The following is a 14,546-nucleotide window of genomic DNA, read 5'->3' on the forward strand; positions in this document are numbered from 1 at the left end:
TCTTTGCATACCCAGCAAGCTGCAGCCATCCAGGAGAACGTTTTGATAGAGAAGTTGGGACTCAGGAGAGGAATGGAAAACACAGGGTCTGGCACTGAATATAGACACTTGAATGAAGGAGACATAAATTATTAAGTAGTAAGAACAGCATCCTGCCTCGGCTTAGATTTTCATTTAAGTACTTTTAAAGAAATTGCAAAAAAATATAATTCATTAAAGAAAATTTAAGAAAAGAAAAATAAAGTAAATCTCATATTATTTCACCATCATACTCCATTTTAGTGCATTTATTTTCAGTCTCTTCTCAAATATGTGATATATATGTATGTATATGTTTATGTCTATATATGTATATATATTTTGGATAGTTGTAATTAAATGTATAGCACTTTTCTATGTTTTTAAGCTTAACAAACTGTAAACATTTTCCAACACTGTTCCATAGCCCTCCAAATGATCACTGTCTAACATTGTCTCTTATTTCCCTACTTAGGTTAATAGCCTAAAAGAGACTTCGGTTTTACCCAGTTTTCTATTATAAATAGGAACAGATCCAGGTTTTGTGGAAATTGAAATTTCTGCAATTTTGAGTAATGTTTTCAGAAAAAGCATACAAAATTATCTTACTTTCGCAAATAGGACTATGTGAACTCATTGTTAGGATTCCTCACCAGGCTTTGGAAGTAGCCTGTGAAAGTAGGGGTTCCTGAAGACTAATTTATGTTAACTTCACAGTTATCTACCTCCAATTAAAAATCATTCTGGAATAAACATTTTGAGCACGTAATTCTTTTTCTCCCTTCCATTATTTCTGAAGGACTCCAAATAACAATGACACCATTCACCTTGAAGGAGTTGGGAAAGGAAATGGTCACTTATTGAGCACCTATTATATATTGAGCAGTTTATATATATTTTATTTTATTTTATTTTTTAGTTTATATATATTTTAAAATTTAATTCCTACCACAGATGTGAAGGAGGTATTACCCTCATTTTACGAATGAGAAAACTGAAGTGCAGTGCATTTAAATATCATGCCCAAAGTGACACATTTAGTACCAGTAGGATTTGGATCCTAACCCTCTCATTCCAAAGCTCATGCCTTTCCAGCTGTGTCAAGGTGTCTCCATAGCCTCACTGGCTTCACGGTAATATTCTCCAGGCTATTGCTGAAAACCTGGTTCTCAGTTATCGGTTTTGAGGAGATCAGAACACAAAACTTGCAGAGTCCTGACATGGTTCAGGGAAGGGAATTTAAATCAATGGTGGCTGGACCTTCACAGGTCAATTTAGGAGAAAGTGATTTGTCTATTTCTGCTCTTCTGTCTGGTTAGACAGACATCACTTTGGTTGGATGTGCATTTCTTGGACAGAGCCCAACATCTGCAGTCTGAAGACCTGGGTTGGGTTCCGACTGCTATTCTCTACCAGAGTGGCCTTGGATAAGTCACTGCATTCCTCAGGTTCTCATTTTCCTCCTCAGTGCAATGAGAATACTAAGTAACAAAACCTGCCTTACCCCAGGGTGGTGTGAGTGTCAAACCTGATCATGTGCGCGCAAGCACTCGGTGAACTCCCGTGTCACTAGTACTATTGCATGAATAGCTCCACCTTCGCACCCATCTGCCCCCAGGTACAAGTATGTGACATCTGGGCAGAATGCACCTGATGGCTCCATTTACGGTTAACTCTTGGTGGATTGCCCTCCTGGACGGGAGCTGCCACGTGATTCCAGGGGCGTGTGGGCCGTTACTCCTGAACGCCCAGTGCAGCCAGCAGAGGCTGTGCAAAATCAGAGCCTGAGAATCTGGGGAATCCTTTCCTCCTCAGGCTGAGAACGGATCATCAAAACATGCCAAACACTCATCATTAAATGCAATTTGTAAAATCCCGAATACAGTCCTGATCGATTGTCCCTGTGCTCTGTCTTAGGTGCTGACACATTTATCTTGGAATTTCATCTGAGGTATCAGAAATCTTTAGTCCTTGTCGGACTTAATTGTGGTAGCGACAGTCTGTAGTTCTAGGAAGAGAGTAGGAAAAAAAAATCTCTTTCGTGTTGGCCTTTGAACACCCTTCACCATATCCACATTGAAAGCTGGTGTGAACAGCATTAGTTTTTATTTACTTAGAAAGAAATGCTGAAGCCAATTTCCAACACTGTGGCCTGAACTCATCCCCCCACGTCGGGATCCGCGTGGCTCCCCGAGCGTGGACTGCAGCTCCGCCGCCCCCGGCCCGCCGCGCCGCAGCGCCCCGGCCCAGATGGCGGCCGGCGTGGCCCCGGAGCCCCACCTGGCTCGGCCGGCAGCGGCCGCACAAAGAGCGGAGCAGGCGGCGGCCCGGCCGAGCCGCAGAAAGTAGTCCCGACCACGCCGGCTCCGATATTGTTCGACGTCGCTTCACGCCCTCCGCGGGGAGGGCCGAAGGGGCCGGCCGGCGAAAGAATCCCATCGGAATGCGCCGCCGGGCGGCCTTTCCCCTCCTGCCCGCCTCCGCTCGCGCCGCGGATCTCCCGGGGTCTCCAAGCCGAGGACGGGCGCGCCGCCCCCTCTGGCTTTTAAGACTGCCCGGGAGGCGGTGCCGAGGGAGGGGGCTCCCCCGCGCGCAGGGAGACCTCGGCGGCGACCCGTGGCGGCGGCGGCGGCGGCGGCCGTGGCCGTATCCCTGCGCCGCTGCGTGAGAGGAAGAGGCTGAATGAGGAGCTGCGCGGGGGAAACGGGGCGCCGGGGGAGGAGGCGGCGGGATGGAAGCAGACGCTGGCGTCGCGCGAGCCCCGGGCGGAGCGGCGCGGTAGAGAGGGCGGCGGCGCGCGCGGAGCCTTGACGTGCCCCTTTCTTTCTTCTGTGTCTGGAAAGCTGGGAAGCATGAGCGTGCAGACCTGCCGCTGCGGCGGCCGCCCCGGCTCCTCGCCTCCCCCTCCTCGGGCCGCCCCTCGCCGGTGAGCGACGCGAACGCGAGAAGGGAAGATGGGGGCCGTCCTGAGGAGCCTCCTGGCCTGCAGTTTCTGCGTGCTCCTGAGAGGTGGGAAGCGGGGGGACGGGAAAGTTGGTGGGTTTGCGGGGGAAGGGGGCCTTGTTCTGTGTGTGTCTGGGGGGAGGGGAGGGAAGGAGGCGAGGACGGGGAAGAGGAGCGGGGAGAGGCCTGGTCGTGGGGAAGGAGGGAGGAAGGGGCCGCGGGAAGGGTCTGCGCGCTCCGCCCGGCCACGCTACAGCCCCCACCTCGCTTGCCCAACCTGGTCGAGGCGGATCGGAGCCTCCGCCCGCGCTGCCGGTCTGGGGGACCCCCGGAGCCCCATTCTGGCGGAGTGACTGAGGCTCTGTGAGTCTCCGCCTGGAGTCACCAGGGACGAGGGGCTTTGTATGTATTTTGGCTCTCGGAATGTTTGAGCCCAGGATGCTTCAACGTTGGGCTTCTTTCTCCCTCGAAGCCCCCACCTATTGTCTGTCCCGTGAACTTTTAGAGCCCTCTTACTATTTTTCCAGGCCTTGTTACAACTAATAATTGGCTTCCAGTTGGGGATATAATGATCGTGGGTGAGAGCACAGTTGGAAAGTGACTTCGAGGTTATAGGTCGAGTGTTTAGCCTTGGGAATCTTCTGGGCTTCAGTCCATAATAAAATAGAAACGTTGCCCTTGTAACCCTTGGTATTCAGGACTTGCCCCTATTTTCGGAGCATGCAAGTGTACAGTTGGCACCAAGTAGGAAAGTCATCCTCGGCAGAGAGGAGCCTGTCCTGGAACCTCAGTATCATCTGCTGCTCTCCCCCTGGGGACTGCTTGGCGCTTAAGTAAATCATGTAGGCTATTTTAGGTAATTGGCCCCGAGAATCTCGTAAATTCGATGGTCTTTTTTTTTTTAATTGGCCCGCAAAGCTGTCAGATACGCTGTGACTTATTTTGTGACAGTTCACTAAGGTTTTTGACTGGCCCGCAAGATTTCAGCAGCTCGTCTCAAACTTAGCAGTGTTGAAGTGGTGGTGAGCCTGACGCTGTGGGGCATTTACCAGCAGAGGAATTTAAGTTCCAATTTGATGCAGTGACTTGTAGCTTTGGTTTTGTTAAAATTCTCGCTTGTGTTCTTGGTCAGTTCTTTTCAGGTATGAGATCTCTTGAGGCTAAGGAGATTTTTAGCTATTAATGTAACAGGCAAAACTTTTGTTAAGTGTCCGACCTTACTGAATTTGCCAGAACACGGTAGTACTAAGGCTTGTGCTATAAATGAACCGGATATGCCTTTCTGTGTGTATATATTTATTTTGGGTGGTCGTGATTGACGGCTTTTTTGGAGGAGGAATTTTTTTCTTTACTTACTCTTCAGGAATATTACGTCCGCATGTTGTATTTACTTGTAGTTAATAATTACGACTCACTGTAAGTATATTCCAAACTATTTCTATGCGTAAACTCCAGGTTAGTGCTCATTTAATTTTCTTGGCAGAGAATTTAGTACAGTGGTATATCCTTGAAGAGGTTTAGTAAGTATATGTTTTTATAGTATACTTCCTGTTGAAAGAGGATTTTACTCTAGCTGTGAGAAACAATTACATTTGATGTAGGAATATGTATATATTTTGAGACAGAAGGTTAGCAGAGTTAACGAATAGGAGAGTCAGCTGATGGGTTAAAGTCTTGGGGAAATTGAAATCCATAACCCAGGATGCTTCTGGTTGCCCAATTGTATTTCTTGGAATGAAAGGGTGTGATGTAAATGCCACATGTTTAACACCAGGTTTGAGCCTAGGGTTGGGTTTGTTCATTATTGGACTTCAGAGAAGTTGCACTTGAAGTAATATTTTGAAGTATGATATTACATAAGAAGACCTAAAAGAGTTAATAGTTTAAATTGCCTTATTTCCACTAGCAAAGTTTCCAAAGGTGAAGCTCATTTTAAATATAGCCTAGTAATGGTATAAGGTAGTTTTTGAATTTAAAGTACTTAACTGTGAGTACATACTTGAACTAAAACTGTCTTGCAGTGATAGGTTTTTGTTCATAATTCGGATATTTTTCATTCCTTGATAATAATATTCTCTGTTAAAATAGTGATACTAGTTAACCTTGGACTCCAAGGAGAAAAATGTGCATAATTTGTTGCATTAAGATCATTTTTCTTCACAGAAGAGTTGGAGCTTTAACATTAATGAGATAGGATGATGAGAGAGTTGGGAGACCTTTTGTCCTGTAGCCCTGTTAAATCAATAGCTAAAAGCCAGGGAATAACGCTGTCATCATCTGGGCTGCATCCCTATCCCTGTTGTCAGAGGACAAGGTGTAATGGAAAGATTTGACAATTTCAACACTAAATTCTTGGGTTTAAAGTCTGTGCTTTACTACTTAATAACTTTGTGATTCTGATCTAGTCAATCAGTTTCTCTGTGCCCCAGTTCCTTTACCTATAAAATGTGGGTAGCAATACCGAGCTAATTTGCAAATTTGCTGGGTATATTACATGAAGTACTGAATATAAAGTGATTTGCAAATGTTATTTTTTGTTGTAAGTTTTGATTTTGGACATATCCTCAAATGCTGGGGATTAGAGATTTAATTTGTATGAGATTCACAGATTCTTAAAGATAGAAGAGATCTTAGTCATTCTGGTCTAACCACTTCATTTGCAAGTGGTGAAACTCAGATTCAGAGATTGTAACTTGATCAGGATCCTACAGCTAACTAATGTTAGAGCAGGGATTTTATTGTTCATTCTTTCAGCAATTAAGTATGGAATACCTACTGTATATCAGGCTCTGATGGTTGAGTGGTGAGCGAAATAGACGTACATGGTGCCTGCCAATGGACCTCACAATCTAGGTTGCCATCTTTACCATTCTTAGAAAAGGTGATAGCTCTGATTTCCTAGAGGAAATTTTTTTATAAGAATATAAGTTTTAGAATACTGTTAAATGTGTGTTATCTGTAAATATGTTCCAGCTCATTTTGAGAAGGCTTTGTTTGTTTTGTAAGAAATCTTTGCTACTTAATTTTTTGGAGGAGGGTAATTTGTTTTGGTGGAGTGGTGGTAAATACTATTGGAACAATCCACTAGTGTTTCCCATCATAGATTTTTATAAAAGTGGTTCTTGGAAAATTCTTTAATATCAGGTATAATGAGGTCTTGGGGAGACAGAATGAATTTTGGCATGGGAATCAGGAGAATTTGGTTCTAAATTTGCCATTAGTGAACTGTGTGACCTTGGGTAAGTCACTTAATCTCTGTACACCTTCATTATCCTCATTAGGATAACGAGTCCTTCTTTTGGAGGTTCACATTTCATGCTAACACGTTAAGGGCTCTGAGAGGTCCTGAAGTGGAGACCAGATTTAACTTTCTTGAATTTACTATTTCCCAAACTTGACAGTGAATTCTTTCATAAATCCTTTTAACATTCTGCTGAACCTTTGTTCCAAGCAACACACTTGGAGAGAACCTAGACTAGGTAACCCTTTAACCATTAGATTGAGTCATGTGAATCGATATTTGAAGACAGTTTTATATAGTTGAATCTGGTACTTCAATCTCTGCTTACTTACTTGGCTTTAGATTTGCTTATCTGGCCAGGAAATAATTTGGTTATGAAACTTAGGGTTTCAGCTCATTGTTATCATTAAGCCTAATAGTGATTCCTCATAGTTCAGGTTTTCGGAGAATTTTTTTTCTTTAATTGGTTTCCACTTGCTGAACTGAAATACTTTTCCATATAGTTATATATCCTTTGGCTATCAGAAAGGATTGTCTTTTTTGAATATCAAAGAAGATTCTGTGAAGGGATCCATAAATGGAAAATATTTTTATGAACTTGCAATTTGAACATATTGGAAAAACAGGTAACAGGTTGTAGTTGTGTTCAGGCCATGGTTAACTATTCTGAGAAAATTAATTTTCATCATGGAAATTTTAGTGCAAGTTTATATTCAGAGAAGATTATGAAGAGTGGCACTGTAGCAGAAAGGTATGGGCTTTGTTGATAAACCAAGTTCAAGTCTTCTACCATTTTGTGTAGCCTTGGACAAGTTACTTAGCTTTAGTTTCTTCTGTTAGATGGAGATAATTCCTTCCAAGATTTCTGTGAGAACTGAAGATATAATGTTTGCAAAGCGATAGCACAGTGCACAGTCAGGAGTAGACTTTGAATAAATGGTCACTATTGTTAAAATGACTACATTAAAAAAAAATATTAATGCTTAGGAAAGACCAGTAAAACATTTAAGTTCTGGGCACTGTTGTAGGCAGTCAGTGTTTTTAGGCCAGTGGTTTTTGAACTTTTTGACTCTTCTGCAACTGAAATAAACTCCATGAAATGCTTTTCCTTCTGATATTTTCTGTTTTGTTTTGTATAAATAAGGTGGCCACTATCTACTAAATTTATTTTGCCTTCTAAAGGATTGCAACTTGAACACTACTTTAGGTGATTATAATACATAAACTACAGAATAAATAGCTTAGTTGATTGTGATACTTAGTTATTTAAAAGTTGCCCATACTTAAGGGCAAAATAATTTTATCAAGATATTGTCTAAATGAGACATTTTACCATTGTGTTATTTGTTTATGGCAATTAAAATTATCCAGTTGATGGACTTCTTGTAGGATGGGTAAATTCTGTACTGAGTTCCTGTATTGTATGTTTGACTCTTTGTATGAGAGTCTTTTCTTCTGTAAAACGAGCCCTCTCTTGATGAACAGAACACTGTTGCATGTGAATAACTGAAATTTAATCAGATACATGAACTAGGCAACCTAAAGAAAAGGATATTTACCTTTGAGATTATTCGTTTAAAATGTGAGTCATCATCAATACAAGGAAAACAATGTTGTTTGATGTTATTAGCACATGCTTTTGTTTCTTGAGCTGTTTTTGTTATTTGTGGAAGTGCGCATCCTTACGGAATGTTTGAAAATACTAAAATGTGCCTGGGCTTGGTTTGGTGAAAATTACTGGTGCTTCAATGCTGTAATCCTCTTAGCTTTAATGTAACTTGCTAATTTTTGTTTCTGTTGTACCTTGCTTGGAAGTACCAGGAGATTGGGGATGTGAAGTGAAACCATATTTTTAGGCCAAAAAATTTTTTTTAATTAAGTGAATTTATAAATTATTATTGACAGTAGAAAGATGAATGACCCAAAGCCAGATTGCTGGTACTCTGGACAGTAGTTTTACATACAGTGCTTTCTATATGTACCTAATTTCACCTGGACCTTATTATGGTTTTGAAAATGATACTAATCATTTTTGATAAGGGAAAAATAAATGTCATTGTAATTTTGGAGTTTGCATATAGGTGTTTTGTCATACTACTGTTAAATAAAAACCAGTCCAGATTTAGGTAAGGAGAGACCTTATTTGAAAGGATGATTGCAATAGGGAAAATGTTCTGACTGCAGGATCTGCAGGCATCTCAAAATAAAACACAGAAAGATTTCTCTCATGGAGAAGGGTAAGCAGTGCTAGCAGGAACTTTGTAGGCATGTGGGCCGTGTGAGTGTGGGTGAGCAGATTGCATTATCAGGATAGTTTAACAGGAATTTTTTATTTCCTGCGGTCAGTTGATGGCTTGGAACAAGCTGTTAAGAGAGGAAGTTCTGCATCTGCTTGCTTAAATTTAGAGGCTTATAGGAGAGAAGAGCCTAACCAAAATTTGATCAAGCCAAGTCAGAGGATAAGGAAGGGCAATTCTGAGCACTTGGTTAGTCCTGCTGTTGTTTAAAACAAATAGGGATATGTTTCAGTCAGCTCAGGCTGCTATAACAAAAATATTATGGACTGGGTGACTTATAAACAACAGAAATGTATTTCTCACAGTTCTGGAGGCTGGTAGCCCAACAGGACAGTGCCAGCAATGGTCAGATTTTGGTGAGGACCCTCTTCCAGATTGCAGACGGCTGACCTCTTTGTATCCTCACAGGGCAGAGAAGAGAGAGGAAGCAAGCTCTCTCTGGACTCTCATAAGGGTACTGATCCCATTCATGAGGACTCCACCCTTACGACCTCATCTAATCCTAATTACCTCCCAAAGGCCTGCCTCCTAGCACCATCACATGAGGGGAAGTGAAGGGTTCCAGCATATGAATTTTGGGGGACATAAATATTCAGTCCATAACAGGGTAGAATAAAGTCATTGTAAAGTCGGGCTCATTAGATTTGGCCTGATTATTTATGTGGGCATAGGCATTTTAAGTTTGCTTTGATGGAACTTTTTATAAGGGATCTTGGATTGAACTTTTAAAAGCCTCTTGAGACCAAGAAGCCAAGTCAGGTACTCACTGTTGGGTTTTACTTGCAGTACCTGTAGATTTGGGTAAATTCCTGGGGTTCCCCCAAATATCCTGTGGCTTCTGGGCCTGCCTGGAGTTGACCTTGCTTAATATAGGTCTGGGAACTCTGTAAACCAGGTACCAGTCTAGTTTTCCTAAGGAGACTGTAAGCATTGCTCTGTAAAATCAACGACAGCTCTTTAGAAGTGTCTGGTGGTAGTAGATTAAATGAGCATGATTTTCAAATATGACATAAAGCATAACCAGTCAAAGCCTTGGTTACATAATAATGTTTCCAACTAGGAGGACAGACTTTCATTGAATCTATGCAAATAACTATATTGCCATGGAAATAAGACTGCTCTTTCAATAAGAGTTTTGTCTTTGAATTATGGAAGAGTCAGGTAGGGAGAAAAAATAAATGGTTTATTTCTGTTTTCAAAAGTATGGTTTGCTTAAATTGTAAATAAATTATAGATAGCTTAAGAGAAAAGAAAAATGAATTCCTTATATACAGAATATAGGACCTTGAAGCATCAGCAGTATTTTAAACAAAACCCATAATCATCTTTTATCAATTTATTCAGTCCTGTGTAATTAGTTCTTGTTCTGCTTGGTCTTAAGTTAGCAAGTCTCATGAATCCATCTGCTTCTCCACTAGCCTTTTGAGAATCCTGACTCGGTCCACTGATACAGTCTTAAAATTATTTAAGTGACGCCACCATAAGCTTGTGCACATGAGTGCCTGGTATAGTCTTCTTTTAACGGTCCTTTTTTTGGTTGAAGACAAGCATTTGGCCTATAGCTGATTTATAGGCATTTTCAGGGAAGCATCGGAGTAAAGCAAAAAACTATCTGTAGATGACAACTTAAAATGGTGGTGGTAACTTACTGTGGTTAATTTTAAAAGTGAAAGAGCTGATGAAAGTTTGTTATAAAAAATAATGCAGTCGATGAGAAGGTTTGGTTGTTTGATGACATGCAAACCAAGATAAAATCAGTCCAGAAAAGTTTTAGACAAAATATCTATAAGCATAATGATTAATCTTATTTTAAAAGACTAGATACTACATCGAATCTATGAGTATAAATTAATATAAACTTCTTAGGAAGGAAAACTTAAAGATATGTAATAATCCTGAGATAAAACGTGTCATCAAGTTTAGTTAGAGTATATTAAGAATATATCAAGAAGTCCTAAACATCTGTGTAATAAAATTCCATAAGTAAGTGATGTAAATCCCCAGTGGAGAGCCACTCACTGGCCTACCTAGAATATACTGTATTTAAATTAAAGAAGTCAAGTTGTGACCAAGGTACCATTTTTAAAAAGTATTAAAGAAAAAGAATCAAGATTATAATTGATGATGCTGTACTATTGTCTTACATCAGACAAAGCAGCACTGGGACTCTTGATAAATAGAAACATATTGTGGACACTGAGGCTATTGATAAATTTCTAGGAACTTCATACAGTTGTTGAAATAATCATATTAACATTTTACCCATGCAGATTTAATCTCGGGAGGGTAAGCGTCTCTTCTGATTTGACAGTGCTTCCCATGCAAATCGTAACAGTGATCAGATAAACCAGGTAGTTATTTTTAACACTTTTCTTTTTACATGGTGAAAGAATTAGTTCTTTGTGAACTTCCAGGGGCCTTTTAGGAAATTTTAAAGGCAGTTGAGGTGCAAAAGACATCATTCAGTATTTGATTTTGAAAAAGCAGGATGTAGAAAGTTGTCAGGAGGTTTGAACATTCGATTGGGTCAATGAAAAAGAAATACCTGGCAACCTTTTTAGCTGGTGCCAAGAAAAAAATTTTTTTAAGTGAACATAGGAAAGAACATGATGATAACGTTAGCTCTTTCAAAAATGGGAAGACTCTTTAAAAAAATAGTAAGACATGATAAGATCAACACCGAACACAGAAAATTCTAAAGAGACGCTGAATTTTTGGCTTCTAGGGAGACTGATTATTCAGAAGGCAAAAAAACACCTTTTATAACTTCTTTAAGAGCAGACCAATAACCCAAGAAAATTTTATCATTTAACTAGAAAACCAAATTTTAATTTTGTACAAATATGATGTTTGATATTGAAGTGCTTTTTGACATCCTTACAAATAAACCTGTCAAATACTAGCTGGCTCTGACCATGACAAATGAAATTCTTTTTTTTCCGTGAGTTTGTTATAACTTTCTCTGTCCATTCAGGTTTTGTTCTGCATCTTCCTCTTTCTCATTCTGGAACAGTTAGTCATTTTACTTTAGGATTGTTTTCTTTTTCCTTAAAAACACATTCTGCATACCTTGCATGCAAAGTTGTTCCTTTCTTTCATTATTTCTCCTAGTACAGTCTCATTTACCTACAAGATTAAAACAATTACAGTAACTACTATTTTACAGAGAGAAAACTATGAGGTAGATAATTGTGAACCGTCTGTCATACACCAACATTTTGTAGTAGACTGACAAAGCTTATGAATATACATCTCACAACTTTTTATAGCCATACACTTCCAGACAGTACAGCTTTTCAATGTGGTAAAAATGAATGTATTCATTAATTGACTCAAATATACATAGCTTCTTGGTACCATAAAAATAAGACATAAAAACCTATATAAACTTGAAATACTTACACTTCAGTGTGTTCTGTTACTTAGAAATGACCTAGATATTTAATGAATAACCATGAACTAACTTAGCATAAGTCTAAGGTTTTAAGATACTGGAAGATTTTGGAAACTATCTTCAAGTTGGCTTATTACAAGACATAATTACTTTTGAAATAAAATTTGTCAGAAAAATGATTCAACTTGTCTAAATACAAATGTAGATATAATGTTAGTTTATTCTGTCAGTAAACCTGTAAAAATTTAGGAAGTACATATTCAGGTATGTACTTGAATATACCGAAGATCTGCCTAAATGTATGTTAACTTGGATTCTTAAAACATATGGGTTAGTTTCTATTAAAAAACAAACAAACTTGTGAAAATATAAGAAGTTTAATTTCCTTAACTTCTGGAAATCTTAGGAGTACTTTTATATGAGCACTTATTTATCTTCAAGCTAATCAGAATGAAACTCCTTTAATTAAGGGATTTTATAGTCTAAAATTATACTTGGCAATACCATCTGGAGGTAGAAAAATATTTTATATACACCTATAACATACATACACATGTACATACAGAAACATATAAATAAAGAGCTTAATAGCTTCAGTCTGAGTTTCAACTCACTGCTGGTTTGTTTTTAGAAGAGCTAGCTCTGATCCTTCCTTTACCTTTAATTGTTTCTAGCAGATGGGGCACGTTGAGTTTACCTACTCAGTACGAAGGCTGAAGAGACCTTTTAAGATTTTCTTTGCCCTGATGTGTAATATTATGGAGGCTGTGGACTGAGTTTTGAGTGAGGAACTGAAGAGAGACCAAGGGCTGTCTGGGTGCCTCTAAAGCTCATTTGAGTGGATAAAAGATCCAGCCTATTTCCAGTTTGTATTTTTAACTTCAGGTCCCTGAGCCCCTAGTGAGTCTGTAGTGGGGAAAATGGAGCCTTAAATCTCCAGTAACTGCAGGGAGTTGAGAGGTTGGAGTTAGAAGGGAAAGTTGATGGGTGGGTAGAGGGGTGGAGGAGATGAGGGCATTAAAGGAGGCTAGTTGAAGGGTTCATGGACCTGAAGGGAAGACTGAGGGTGGTGAAAAGGAGGAAGGAAGAGAGAGGGTGATGGGAAAGGAGAGGTTTTAGGGAGATCCCATTGAGATCCCGTTTTCCAAGGAAGACATTGAAGTTCTGAATTGTCTTTGGTAAAATTTTGCCATTTTTGAAGATACTGAATTGAATTAGTGCTGTACTGGTGAAGCACCGGGTCAGTGGGAGAAGAAAAGGGAGGGCGCTTAGTAGAGTGAGAATTACCTATGGAATTAGATAATTAAACCAGGCATAAGAATTGAAAGGAGCTGGGAAAGAGTATTCTCTTGTGAGGAGCCAGGAAGTTTCCTTGTGTAATCTCCACTAGAGAAGTCTGGGAAGATGGAAGAGGCCTCATGGAAGAGATGGGAATATTCCTGCTCCAAGGTGGTGTGTGATCGACTGCTTTAAGAGCCAATGAAAAAAATTCTTTGCTGTGAAATACCAGAGTAACTTCTTACCGTGTTGCAACAGGTAAGATGTTTGCAGCACTGTTTCAAAAGTTGAACTCAAGGAAAGATCCCTGAATCTGTAAGCTGGAGAGGAGTTTAAATGACTCACAAAGCATCATTATAGAGGTGGTGATGGTGCGGGTCCTTAGGTGAGGTCCAGTCCTCATCCAAGTCATGTCATCATACAAATGTCAAATAAAAATAATCCCTATTTGGCAGGGAGAGACTTTATTTGAAAAGACTTTCGCAATAGGAAGAATGCTCTGACCACAAGGTATGCAGGTATCTCAGAATCAGAAACAAAAAGGCTTTACTCATAGGTAGAAGTGAATAGTGCCAGCAGGATCTTTGTGAGAGAGTGGGACAAGTGGGTAGAGGTAGCAGATGCCATGACCAGGACAGTTTTAACAGGAGATTTGTGTGTGTGTGTATGTGTATGTGGTCAGTTCATGCTCCGAGTGAGTCCTTAATAGAGGATGTTCTGGATTGGCTTGCTTAAGCTTAGAGTTAGCCAAAGTTTAGGGGTCTTGGGGAGGAGGGAAACCTGACTAAACTTTGGTCAAGCCAAGTCAGTGGGTAAGATGGGCATTTGTGTGTGCTTGGCTAGTACTTAATGTAAAATCCTTTTGGGTTTATGACAAGTATGGGCTTTTTTTTTTTTTTTTGATAAGTATGTTTTTAGATCAGGTTCTGAAAAATTTATTTTAAATACTAGTAAATATGTTTTTCATATTACGGTCATACAGTGAATTGTGCTGGGGATTGGGGATGAAATTAGTTAAAAGATATGGCTCCTGTTTCCAAGTGGTAGAGATCCTAGTGAAAGAAGGAAATATACTTTCAAAAATGCTAATATCAAATAAATGGTGAAAACTGTGAGGGTGCAAAGAAAGAAAGCTGAGGCAACTGGAAAGATTCTTGGAATAGATAAGGTTTGAATCTGGCCTTGAAGGACTTTCTTGCTGGGATAATAAGAGAGAAACATGAAGTGGGCAGGAAAGTGAATACACTGTGGTGATGGAGTATGATGTGCTCACAGCTGATGTGTAGGAAACTAATTTGTATGAGGTAGAGACTAAAAGGTAAGTGGAGTCATAAGTAGAAGTCACTCAGTAGAGGCCTGAGGTATGGAGGCTTTT

At 40.0% G+C, this 14,546-nt stretch overlaps 1 protein-coding gene across 3 annotated transcripts in view; it reads left to right on the forward strand.

Annotated features, from left to right (window-relative positions):
* Positions 1 to 2,684: 2,684 nt before the first annotated feature.
* LRP6 (LDL receptor related protein 6) overlaps positions 2,685 to 14,546 on the forward strand; it is a 125,615-nt gene continuing 113,753 nt past the window's right edge. Inside the window, exon 1 of one of the 3 annotated variants that reach the window (XM_032473222.1) lies at positions 2,685 to 3,027. In XM_032473222.1, coding sequence (XP_032329113.1) covers positions 2,973 to 3,027 — 55 coding nt within the window. In that variant the 5' untranslated portion in view covers positions 2,685 to 2,972. The remainder of the gene's footprint in view (positions 3,028 to 14,546) is intronic. The other 2 variants (XM_032473220.1, XM_032473221.1) reach the window with 2 other exon arrangements.

Source organism: Camelus ferus, chromosome 34 (genome assembly GCF_009834535.1).
Source record: "Camelus ferus isolate YT-003-E chromosome 34, BCGSAC_Cfer_1.0, whole genome shotgun sequence".
Classification (NCBI taxonomy): domain Eukaryota; kingdom Metazoa; phylum Chordata; class Mammalia; order Artiodactyla; family Camelidae; genus Camelus; species Camelus ferus.